The following is a 12,190-nucleotide window of genomic DNA, read 5'->3' as shown; positions in this document are numbered from 1 at the left end:
GTCGAAATAGTATGGTTTTCAATTATTTACATAATCTGTGTGAAACAACTTTATTTCACAGATGACATTGACATTTTTTGACCGACACGACATTTAGCTGTCACGCAGCTGTCAGTGTTGATAAGGGACGGACGCCGGCAAACGCTTCGTGTTTGAGATTCCGTTTAACTACCACATGTCACCAATAACATCAGTTTTGTACATATAGTTGTATGATAAAGATAAGTGTGTAGTGTTCTTTTTGTTGTTTAATTTTAGAACAGTGTTTGCCATGCCTCCCGCGGCTACTGCTCTTAAACCTCAACCTGATGATGACCCCATCGGTATTAGGGCAGTCCTTTTGGGACCCCCAGGATCAGGCAAAGGAACTCAGGTAATCAACATCTTTCTAATATGTATAAATAGTAGTATAAAATAGTTTTGACAGTTTTGATTGTTGAGCAGCAACATTTTAATTTTCAAGGCAAGCATATAATAGCAATTTGATATTTACCTTTAGTAGTTATGTAACTATTAGATAATTACGTTTTAAGTTTGATATCTCCAAATTATATAAACAAGGCTGATGCATAAGATATGGCTGTATTACATCTACTGTAGTATTTCTTTTACTGTGATTTTTTTTATTTGTAATCTCTTTATAATTTCAATTAGTTAATAACATGGATGTCAACAAAATAAGAAAATAATTCATCATTATTAATTTAGTTTTCTTTGCAATTGAAATATAGGACTTTGAACCTTATGTCATTCAAATACAAAGGTTTAAGATTTCAAGATTTTGACAGTAATTTCTCTTAGCTTTAAAGCCACAAAATTTTAAAAGCTGCATTTTTGGAAACAATTGTTACACAAATTATTATTATTATTTTGGGTGACACACTAGCAGCTAGTTAGCTGATGCATGTGTGTTGTATAGCTCGGAGAATTTATGATTGTCTAATCTATTTTGCATGATTATTTGCAATTGTTGTTGTTTATTAACAAACAAAATATTTTGCAGGCTCCCCGTCTAAAAGAAAAGTATTGTGTATGTCATTTATCAACGGGAGACATGTTACGGGCCGAAGTATCATCAGGATCGGACCTCGGCCGACGTCTGAAGAAAGTGATGGATGAGGGAAAACTTGTATCTGATGAGATGGTTGTTGACATGATTGATAAGAATCTGGACCAGCCTGAGTGTAAAAATGGATTCCTACTTGATGGCTTTCCAAGAACTGTGCTGCAAGCTGAGAAGGTATGGCATATGTACTTGAACAATGACTAATCTTACTAATATTATAGATGGATGGGTGTTACTTACTATGTGTCTCTAGAGTGGCTCAATGGAACTTCCTGAAATAGATGTAGAATCTGGCATGGGAGATCACAAGCTATGTCTTGGTGGAATATTTTTCTTAAGATTGCAAGCATATGTCAAAGTCATAAGGGACACCTGGCAGTTTAACATTGTCAATCATTAGTAACTAAACTAAAACTTAAATCTGTTACTACTTGAATTAGATTTGCATATATTTGTAATTACAAATTACAAAAATGTTATAATTTTTTTACAGTTAGATGACTTGCTGAGTAAAAGAAAAACTCAACTTGATGCTGTAATCGAGTTTGGAATCCAGGATAGTCTTCTCGTTCGTCGGATCACCGGGAGACTGATTCATCCATCAAGTGGACGCAGTTACCATGAAGAATTCCATCCTCCGAAAAAAGCGATGACTGATGACGTTACAGGGGAACCCCTGATTAGACGTTCTGATGACAATGTGGACGCTTTGAAGAAACGTCTAGCAACTTATAATGCTCAGACTGTGCCTCTTGTAGACTATTACATGCGGAAAGGTCTACACTGGAGGGTAGATGCGGCTAAACCGGCCGAGGAAGTTTTTAGTAGAATTGATAATATCTTCAAGCGTCGCATCTTCAGCAGGGAGCGAGCAGCTCTGTGAGAATATAAGTGAATTTTGTACAAATCTTAAATTTCACTATGTGGTTGGGTTCATGATTGTGTTATAGTATTTTCAGACTAATTATATATTTAAATATATAACTCTGTACCTCTACCTATTTTATAGACTATTTCTTACATAAATACAGTACAATGCGATCAATTGATATGTCCTTTTTTTACTTTTTTATTTCTTATTCCTACAGATTCTTGATCCGTACTCTTTTTTGCATAGTTTGTTTTTCTTTTTTTTGCGTTATCCTTATAAGTTCCTTTTTTTTTCATAAATACAATTATACTATGACTAAACAAAATTTTTACTTATACTAGCTAACGTCTTTCATTTAAAAAGCTCTAGTTACTCATATTGTTGATAAAAATAACCATCGTAAGTTTAATAAGACTATGATAATGAAATGTGTGAAAATAAAACAAGAATATTATTTAATGTATTTATTATTATCAAGAGCACATAGATAGAAGAAGGACACAGGTTGTAGAGCAGATATCCATTTTAAGCTCGAGTAAGGCAAATTCATACACAATACATTCAATAAAACTTTACAATTTATTAAAGCGGATGTCTGTCTTGTTGAAACCATACGAAATATATCAGCCAAATACATATCCTGTAACCTTTAAAGATTCTTAACATTCCTTTAATTATTCTTTATCTATAATTTAACACTAATGGTCTTAAAGAAGTTTAGTATTCACTATTTACACTCTATAATTCAGAAGACAGGGTTGCCAAACCTACACAAAATTAAAATACGTTTCGCAATTATTGTATAGTTTCAATTAAGCTCTTCATAGGGAATTATCATTAGGTGATGATCCTACGTAAATTATTAATTGGTTTCCCATACTCTAGGGAACCATGAAAATAGGATGTCTAACCAACTGTTTATATACCTGTTTAAAATTCTAGTATAAATACGTTTGAATTATGTCTTTATTAATTTATCTACTATTGGCAACCCCAAATGACACTGGCATCCAATAAAACAGATATCAATATCAACTTCCGAAACTCGAGACATGTTTTCATCTCTCTCTTCCATTAAAAAGACAGAGATAATAAATGCTTTCTCACGATTATCCTATGTAAACATTTAGTGTACAGAGATTATATGGGCCTTTTTGAATACGGGTGTCTATTGGCCATTTTCATCACCAATTCTTTAAATTTTGAGGCTACCGTAAGCACGCCTAAGAACATTTTAGGTTCTAGTTGGTGAAAAAGGGCTTAAGTTATAGAAACAATAAATTAATGGGTCAAAAAGGTTTCTCACACAAACTTTTAAATATATGCACTATAAAATACATCACTAAGATTTTCACAGCCCTATATCATAATTTGAACTTTTTAATAATTATCTATTTAAGATTTCCAATTGATTACATTATTGTTAGAGTTCCTATTGTTATATTCCTTTACTATACACTAAGTATCTATGTATTTTTGTATTTCAATAGCTACAATTCATTTAAATCAAAAGTACTACAACATTATAAAGTTATTCTCTTATCATGTGCGTTATATTTGCTATTACTTTTCTAACTTTCATTGTATATTTACTCAGTTATTTTTTTTACTTTTAATAATAATGTAGTAAGTGCTGAAAAAAACACATTTGCTTATATATTACGTTTAAAAACTTCTACACAAATACTACTTTTCGCTAACAATTAATTACCTCTACTATAAAGCTTAATTAATCTAAACTGAATTATTTTCATACTTCTAGGATATAAGTATTCTATAACTTTTTGTTTTATCAAATTTTTCAAAAATCGAAAAGCAACAATAATTTAAAAAAATAAAAATCAAGCAAAAAAAGGCCATCTATTTGAGTAAACTACATCACAAGAAAATATTGACTTGTTAAAAATATTTTTCCTTTCAAGATTAGTGGAAAGCAAATTTTCAGCAAGAACTTAAAAAAATATTAATGTGTATTCGAAGTTCAAAAAATACAGATGAGGTGAGGTAAAATAAAACACAATAAGAATGGGACATCTGTGTATTTGCGGTCAGTCTGTTGACTTGACATTTTTTGTATGAAATAATTTTATATATTTTTTTTTACATAGAAACAGGTACGATGAGACGATAAGCATTTCATGATCAAATATAGACACGTTGACAAAAGGCGATGATCGCATGCTAGTGCTATGTTTTGAGGTACAAAACTACAAATAAAAGTTACAAAGATGTAAAGTAAAACACACCGACTAGTATAGAATTAATACTTAAGATATGCATTAGAGAATATGTGCTGGACACGCAATCAATTGATTATTTATATTTTATCCTCACAATCACACTAATTTTCGTTTAATAATAAATCTTTTAATTCATAGATAAAAAGCTCTCACAAATATGATAATGATTTGATATGAATTAAGACGATGTAATACGAATCATGATTTGCTAACACAGACTATACAGGCACAGACAAAACACAAACATATGGTGACCATAAACAAATAAAACATGCGGATCTGTCATGGAGAACTTATACTAAAGAGTTAAAAAAACAACTAGCTTCCAAATAAATAACTAGAATTAATTAAAGAGAAATATTTACATGAAAAAGAAACACGAATCCATTACGGCTGTTTAACAACTCCTATGCCACTAAATATAGCTTTGGATTTGATTAATCATAACGTTAACGGACTAAACCTAACACTACTTTACAATAAAGCTTCATCAGAACATTTACATACATTAACAATAATTTGTTTTACTGTAAATAGTTCGACATTAACAATAACAAGTGGGGTGGCAGAGCTTCCATTACGTCTACTAAAAAAAATCTGTATACTTGTGGTATAGAAAAATGTATACACACTTTTAGTACAATACATGTATCCAAACAGATATAAGTATGGTATATTCAAATATTTAACAAAGACTATCACAAATTCCTAAGATTTATTTTTATTTTCGAAATAAGAAACAAATGTCAAACGCATCATCAATTACAACACAACGAACGTCGAACTAAAGTCTAACAATTTTGAAGAAATTAATCTAAAGTAAGTTGTACAGCACGATACGGCGACGCGACGTGAGCGAAACGTGCGTGAGTGACGTCAGCTAGTGGTCGTGCAGGCGGTCGTGTGAGCGGCTGGATGAGCGCGACGTCTTGCGCTGGTCCAGGTACGCGGCCGGCGCCCAGCCCTCACCCTGCCCGCCTTTAGTACCATACCCATTATTTAATCTGTGCTCACCTCACTTCGTCAAGGACATTATTTAATCTTTGAGATTCTAATTGAATGTTACAATTATCAAAGAATCAAAACGTGTTGCAAATCTCAGGAAAATTAAAATGGAAAATATTAGTTGACCACATTTTAAGACACATGGTCATGGATATAATGTGAAGTTTACACTTTGCCAGTACAGTAAGACAGTTGGGACGGCCAGTCATAGATTATATGGACACACCGGCGTGATAAAATCCGACAAATCGCCAGTTAGCAATAACAGTCCAGTTATTAAAAGCTACTGACCAACTGTACTGGCCAAGTGTGAACCGTGTTTTAATAAATATTGAACACATACCCGCGAGCCGCACGTACCACCAGCCGGCGCAGCCGACCTTGAGTAGCTCGGCGTGCTGGCCCTCGCGTAGCGACACCTCGCTCGCGCCCACCGCACTGTACTCCGATAACGCCACCAGCAAGCACCCCACCGCCTGACCACACACACTGCTCATTTAAATCATTATTTGATGCTTTCAATCATTAAACAGTCTTCATTAGCAATTGTCATCGGTAAGTGAAAATATTCATAGTTATTTTTGTTTTCAATCAAGTCTCTCCACTGCAAAAGTTACAAAGTGATACTTATATCTCAAACTTATTTTATGCTACTCGAAATCCAGAAATACAAGTGAACTAGTCTATTTTAAATAAAAAATAATGCGTTTCATCGTTTTAAAAATTGGCTTGTTAGAATAAATCACACAAACGAAACTCATTTGATGTCAATTAACGTAAGATACACTTTAAAGGTTACTAGAATTTGTCGGCATATTGTTAGAGCTGGAGGCGAGGTTATTTTGTTAACTGTAACTAAGTATTCACACACGTAGCACACCATATACATGCAAGCTTCCACATTGTTAATTAAAGCATGTTAGAGACAGCGCAGTTACACATCGATGTATGCGGCAATCAATTTTGCACATATAAATTACAAAAGAATATACTTACAGCTTTGTAGAGCGCTATCTCTGTCGCACATGTGTGACAGCGATGGCATTCTACAAAACTGCACTTAGTTTTTTTTTAAAGAGCAATGGGAAATATTTTTACCGCCCAATTTATAATGCCAAAATTCTTAAAAGTAGCGAAGGTTGTTTATATTCCTAATAGATGTGTATGGGGTAATAGAAAATGTTTCAGTGATTGACGACCAGAGATGTAGTTGTAGCCATGCATACAATGTCAAACCTAATTAATTTAGGTATGTTTGTATGTTGTTTGTAGAGAAAAAGGAGATAGTAAGAGTGAGTGAGTGAAGAGAATAAAATGCCACCTAATAACAATGTAAGAAGAGTAAATTGTATTTGTTCAGAATAAATTACGCACTTAATTGCAGAATACAAACTATTTTAACGATCGTCTTATTTTTTCCAATACACCGTATGGAAGTTTTTGTTTTAAACCTTTAAAGAGACAATGCTGAATTACTAAGTATTTTTGAAAGACAAGGTACCAAGAATATTTAATAAAATTCATGCAAAAATATCCAATATCGTCACATCAAATTAACATCAATTAAAGCAATATTTTTTTGCACATCGATAGCTGTATATTGTGTATTGATAAGGTATAACTGCGGTGCGAGACATTAATATAGCGTAATTTATAACAAAACTGAAGTCTGTAGAATTTTGGATATCTGTTATGCGATATAATAATCCATAGATAATGAAATATTTTTATCGAAGCGAAGCGCAGTCAACAAAATTGTAAAGCACACGAACAATGAGTAACATAAACAAAACATGACTTACACGATAGTTAATGTTCAGCGATTGAACTGAAATATCCACATTACTTCGAAGTCTTTGGTTACTTTTAAGCTTTGGATATCATATCAGTCTTTTCATTATATACAAAGCCAGCACTGATTTCGATCTCTAATTACATTTTATCAGTACTGGGACACGTAAAACGTGGAGTTGGCTTGCGTGGAGCCCGATACTGAAAAGAACTGTACCATTCTGTGTATGGTACCGTTGAGACCCACGGCCTCCGTCACCTGTTGAACAACACAACGTGAGCATGGCGGCCATCTTGGACGCAAGCACGACAACATGGCGCCCGGCTGTTGCATCTTACGAAAATATATTACGTTCAATTGTTTTCATGTGGCTGTTTTAATAGTTTCATTATATTTTTATAGAAACTATTAAAAAGTACTAAAAGCGATGAATTGTGACTTGCTAAATTAAATATGCAGTGATAGCGTGATTTCATATCGGTATTGGAGGTACATTTTTACTGTTTGGTGGGAATGTGACGTTAGAAAAATCAAATTCAATGCGCTAATTCTATCACTATATCTAGTCCATTTGATACACTCTCATTTTTTTCCGTTTTTTTGTTTTTTTTTTTTCTAAAGGTTAATCCGGGAAGCGTTAATGTGCATTAAGATTGCCAGCTTAGGTCATGCGCTACCCGGTGACTATTTTTTTTTTGCATTCTCAAAAATTACACTTACATTATACAAAGTGGGATTCACTTCACTCAACACTGCAAACCCAAAATTAATAGATATTAGAGAACCGTGATTAACCAGACCTTCCCAACAAAAAGCACTAAATGACGTTTGACTCTTAACATTTTGTTAGTACATTTTATTACACCGACGGACAATCAAACAATAATTTGGCAATCAGGTAATTCATATGAATTCCACCAATATTTTTCAATCAAAATTATGTTTTTTTGACATTAAATAAAACTACGAGTAATCTTTATTAAATTGTTTACGCGATGTTACGTAATATTATCTTTAAAAGCTTATACTAACATAGTTTTATTCAATGTCTTTGTAACAGAATTTAAAACCAAAACCCATTTACAAATAACACAAATAAAGTGTTTTAGATTTAAAGTTGCCAAGGAGTTTGAAGTTATCACTACATACGACGGCTTACATAAAACATTTATCCCAACATAAAACATTTATAATCTATGAGAATCTTAAACACATACATTGAAGTTAATCCCAAAAAAATTATATACATGTCATTACAAATTTTGTTTCTATAATCATATGGCATTCATTAAATATTAATTCGAGTCTTCGTTTTTTACCCGAAATATCATTTCACCTCTGCTTTAAATAGCGTTATTTTAATTTTACATCTGGCACAAATTAGTTTTCATTTTAATTTGACATCCATCTTAATGATCAAAATTGCGAGAAAATGTAGCAATATTTCTTTACATATCGGAATATTCGCCGGTTTCTAATACCGAACCGCTATTAAAACAGTGAACTGACCGGCGTGTGGTCGGTGTCGTCGTCGTCGTCGTCTGAAGGGTCGGTGGACCAGCAGGGCTCGTCGTGCGCGTCGCAGGAGGCGGCCCGCGCGCCCGCCGCGCCCCCTGTACCCACCGCGCCCACCGCACCCACCGCACCCCCCGCCGGCGCGCGCACCGCCGCCAGCGCGCCCGCCTCCCACGAGCTCGTCTGGATCAACGTCCTGACAACGGTACACAGTAAATAATCACTATACGTCACAACTTAGGAACTCTGATCTCTATGTTAGAGGTGTCTAGACCAATGTCAATCACGCTGGCCAAGTGGTACTGAAGGTGTGTCGATCGCTTTTCATTTGTTTTCCTTTATTCTGCGGATGAGCCATTCCTAAAACTGCTAAGGGCCTGTCCCACCACTGGCTGATAGAGACTCAGATAGCTTAAAATGACGTCTCTGTCAGACCAGGTAACATAATCCGATATTTCCATCACATATTTTACACGTTGGATTGCTATCAGACAATTTACAATTTCGTAGGACAGGCTCTAAATCTAATATCTGATTTGTTTTGTGGACGTATCTAAAAAGTTTTGTTTGAATTATGCTGTGAGATGAAGGTAGGTTACCTGTGCTGGGCGCTGTACTGGCGCACCTTCTCGCCCTTGAGCTCGTTGAGCTGGTCGAGCAGCACGCGCTTGATGCGCTCCACCCAGGTGCGCTTGACATCAGCTGCGGGCGCCGTCAGCGTGTGCACCTCCGCGCGCCCCTGACGCCACACCTCGAACTTGCGCGGGTCACCCTTCACTGACTCCGTCAGACCGATCTGTGCCATCTGCACACGACAACAATCACTAGTTATAATTTGCCTGCTTCTTCTTCTTTCTCTTTCTTAAAATCTAATAAGAGAGGAATCCTTCTCGTATCATATATCGTCTTTCGAAAAAAAATGTTCAATCTATATAATGTGACATATAATTAAATCAACATAAATCTACTATGAACAAAACAACGAAAATATGTTTTAGACAAGAAATTAAAGAAAGGCAAGATAAAAATACGGACAATACAACAGCACCTAGAAGGGCTGTAAGTATAAATATACCTGTAAGTCGTGTTTAAAGTGATAGGTGGCCTTGTTGTGGCTGTTCTTGGCGGCGGGTTTGCAGAAGAGCATGGCCTTCTCGTAGAGGAAGATGTGGCGGCGGCGCGGGCGCAGGCGCAGGCGGAGGTCGCGCTTGTTCTCCGACACCACTAGAAACGAGCCCTGCAGCAGCAGCTCGCCTTGTTGACTCAGGTCCACCTGCTCATAAGAAAACAACTAAAGTCCTCATACAAGAACACATAATTCAATAGACTAGTTTGTCTTCGTTAAAAAAACAATATTTGTTTCTAAGCAATACTTACCGGAACTCCAGTGATGGCAATCTGGTGCATAGAGTCATTGACGCATTTCAATACGACGAGCATACAGTCTAAAGCTTGTTGCAGACCTGCGCTCATGGAGCCGCATTCACTGTACCTTAGTAGGTCCTGAAAAGATCAGTAGTCGGAATTTTAACTCATTAATTTATATGTTCTTCTATGTTCTATTTTTTGAGTAATATATCTCTTATATGACTATTAAGACGGAGTTGTCTGATGGACCCAACCCCATTGCATTCCACGATATTCTGTCATCGGTCTATGTAGCAAGAATCTTGCCGACTCATACATGTATAATTGCAGCTTACCTTAAGCAACAACTGATATTTGGTGATCCTCTGCACAGGTTTTAGAAGATAAGCTGCGAGCGGCAGCTTGTGGCCTAGCCGCTGCTGGCAGGCCTGCAGGAAGAGGTGGGTGTCGACCAATGCCTCACGTAGCCGCTCCGAACGTGGAATGTTCTGGCAGTAGTAGCTATACAGCCGGAAGAATGTCTCCCTCTGCAGACATCACACCGGTTAGGTACAGGGACAGTTCTATTGGAGATCTCTGGACTATCTCCAGTCACACCGAGAATGGCCACCGATTTAATGAGACAAGCCTAACGTAAATCTAATTTTCCCCATGTTACAAAGACGATGTTCTATTGAATGATTTAGTTGGATACCAATCTAATTCGCAATCAATTCTTGGAAAACTGTAGTCGGTATTAACGTGTGAATTTTTACACGTAGTGTCATTAAATCCATGATTGACAATAATTACAGACATTGACTTTCATAATCTTTTTCACGCTGCAATACTAAAGAATTTGTATTGCTAATCTTATACTTATGTCCACATGAATATGCATTTCAAAGAAAGTTACACTATTCTTTGCAATAGAAAATAAACCAGTAGTGTTAAATTGTTGATATACATGAAACATCCTCACCTTTTCCACAAAGCACAGCGCAACCAATTCCGTAGCAGATATTGATTTCTCCAGGTCTTTGAGGAAGATATCCTGGTGGAATGTGAACAGCTCGTGAAGGTTGCCGAAGAGTACGTTAGCCTGCCCCGCCAGCGCAGCAGGTATGACGTGTTGGTTCTCCGGCTTCTCTATTTCTTCTTTGTAACCCTGAAATTTGGATTAACATAACATTTTATAACTTGAAATATTCTCCAACATGGAGAATATTTTTGGATAGAAAATTTGATTTTAGTTTAGATTTATTTTGTCAGGATAAGAGATGAGTTTTATTTAAACATGATAGTAGAAGTTCAAAGTTCGATAGTATATAAACGATTCAAATTATGTAATTGAAAAAAAGTGTACCGAGCTAAGAGAGGTGCACTGGCTAATTGTGTCACACCACTCTTGAAGACGTCTATCGTAGTCAGCGTAAATACTTTCTAAGCATTCACATTCGTAAGATGTATCAATATTTTTAATAAACCTTCTTTTCAAATTTTTAAAAGATTTTGTCCAATTGCGGAAAGTACTTGTCCTTCTAATCTTCTGGCTTCTTCGATCATGACTGACATATCTTTGGCAGTTTCCAATAGTATAAGGATATTTGTAGTGTGAATCTCTCATAGCTTTCAAACTTCGTTTGCGTTTACACGTAATTGTTGAATTTATACTTCGGAAGTTATTATCTTGATTGATTTTGCGGCAAATTGTTGATCCTTTCTTATGAGATACAGTCGAATAATGATCCTTAATTGTATGATTCCATTCCTTCATAATCCTTTTGTAATCATTTAGAATTTTCATTAAAATATCTTCGGTTTCCTTGCCTTCACACATTGTTCTTCTTAGTTCGGTACAGCTCGACGACTTTAATTGAGAGTCTTTCGACATGCTTGATTCAGTAGATGATTCCGGTATTGCTAATAGAACATCAGAGTCTGGACATCCGTATATAGGATTCTTAACGACTTCTGGTATGTCAATAATAGTCGGTGCAGTTGTTAAAGATTCTATCGTAGCTTCAGAGACAGTTATTATATCGGAATCAGGCAAATATGTAATTTTGTCTTCACTCTTTTGCAAGAAATCGTATCCAGGCAATGTTTTGCCGTAGTAGAAATTTCCAAAAAATGGTTCAGTGTTTACCGGTTTGATATTTTTCGGTTTGCACTTTATCCTGCTGTTTTTGTTAACATCGCTTGCAGATTTTTTACACTTTTTATTTCTGGCACGATTCTCATTTTCGAATAGAGACACTTGATTAGCGTAGTCACTGAAGAGCGTCGAAGCCGAGGCGGCCCGGGATAGGCCACGTTTATTTCGCGTGGGAGGGTTGTCGTTTTTCTTGTAG

At 35.7% G+C, this 12,190-nt stretch overlaps 2 protein-coding genes across 8 annotated transcripts in view; one reads left to right on the top strand and one right to left on the bottom strand.

The window, feature by feature from the left end:
- Positions 1 to 107: 107 nt before the first annotated feature.
- LOC106111776 (adenylate kinase) lies at positions 108 to 2,115 on the top strand. The gene is made up of 3 exons (XM_013293927.1): positions 108 to 373; positions 1,004 to 1,240; positions 1,560 to 2,115. Exons 1-3 carry the CDS (start codon positions 272 to 274, stop codon positions 1,947 to 1,949), a joined length of 729 nt encoding a protein of 242 aa, XP_013149381.1. The 5' UTR covers positions 108 to 271; the 3' UTR covers positions 1,950 to 2,115.
- Positions 2,116 to 3,960: 1,845 nt separating this feature from the next.
- LOC106111857 (guanine nucleotide exchange factor DBS-like) overlaps positions 3,961 to 12,190 on the bottom strand; it is a 71,219-nt gene continuing 62,989 nt past the window's right edge. For 5 of the 7 annotated variants that reach the window (XM_013294014.1, XM_013294019.1, XM_013294017.1 and 2 more), the window contains exons 13-20: positions 10,819 to 11,004; positions 10,193 to 10,384; positions 9,867 to 9,992; positions 9,565 to 9,765; positions 9,089 to 9,294; positions 8,484 to 8,685; positions 5,526 to 5,658; positions 3,961 to 5,155 (exon numbers count right to left, since the gene is read on the bottom strand). In XM_013294014.1, coding sequence (XP_013149468.1) covers positions 5,058 to 5,155; positions 5,526 to 5,658; positions 8,484 to 8,685; positions 9,089 to 9,294; positions 9,565 to 9,765; positions 9,867 to 9,992; positions 10,193 to 10,384; positions 10,819 to 11,004 — 1,344 coding nt within the window. In that variant the 3' untranslated portion in view covers positions 3,961 to 5,057. Of the gene's footprint in view, positions 5,156 to 5,525; positions 5,659 to 6,984; positions 7,233 to 8,483; positions 8,686 to 9,088; positions 9,295 to 9,564; positions 9,766 to 9,866; positions 9,993 to 10,192; positions 10,385 to 10,818; positions 11,005 to 12,190 lie in introns of those variants that run through there. The other 2 variants (XM_013294015.1, XR_001226203.1) reach the window with 2 other exon arrangements.

Source organism: Papilio polytes, unplaced genomic scaffold (genome assembly GCF_000836215.1).
Source record: "Papilio polytes unplaced genomic scaffold, Ppol_1.0 DF824146.1, whole genome shotgun sequence".
In the NCBI taxonomy this organism is placed as follows: domain Eukaryota; kingdom Metazoa; phylum Arthropoda; class Insecta; order Lepidoptera; family Papilionidae; genus Papilio; species Papilio polytes.
The sequence above is the reverse complement of the archived record's forward strand: the minus strand, read 5'-3'. Positions and strand labels throughout refer to the sequence as shown.

Excerpts from the sequence above, each read along its gene's own strand:
- LOC106111776 (XM_013293927.1), top strand. The coding sequence starts at position 272 with ATGCCTCCCGCGGCTACTGCTCTTAAACCTCAACCTGATGATGACCCC. Across the intron at positions 374-1,003 it reads GATCAGGCAAAGGAACTCAG|GCTCCCCGTCTAAAAGAAAA; the intron begins GTAATCAACATC and ends AATATTTTGCAG. Across the intron at positions 1,241-1,559 it reads CTGTGCTGCAAGCTGAGAAG|TTAGATGACTTGCTGAGTAA; the intron begins GTATGGCATATG and ends ATTTTTTTACAG.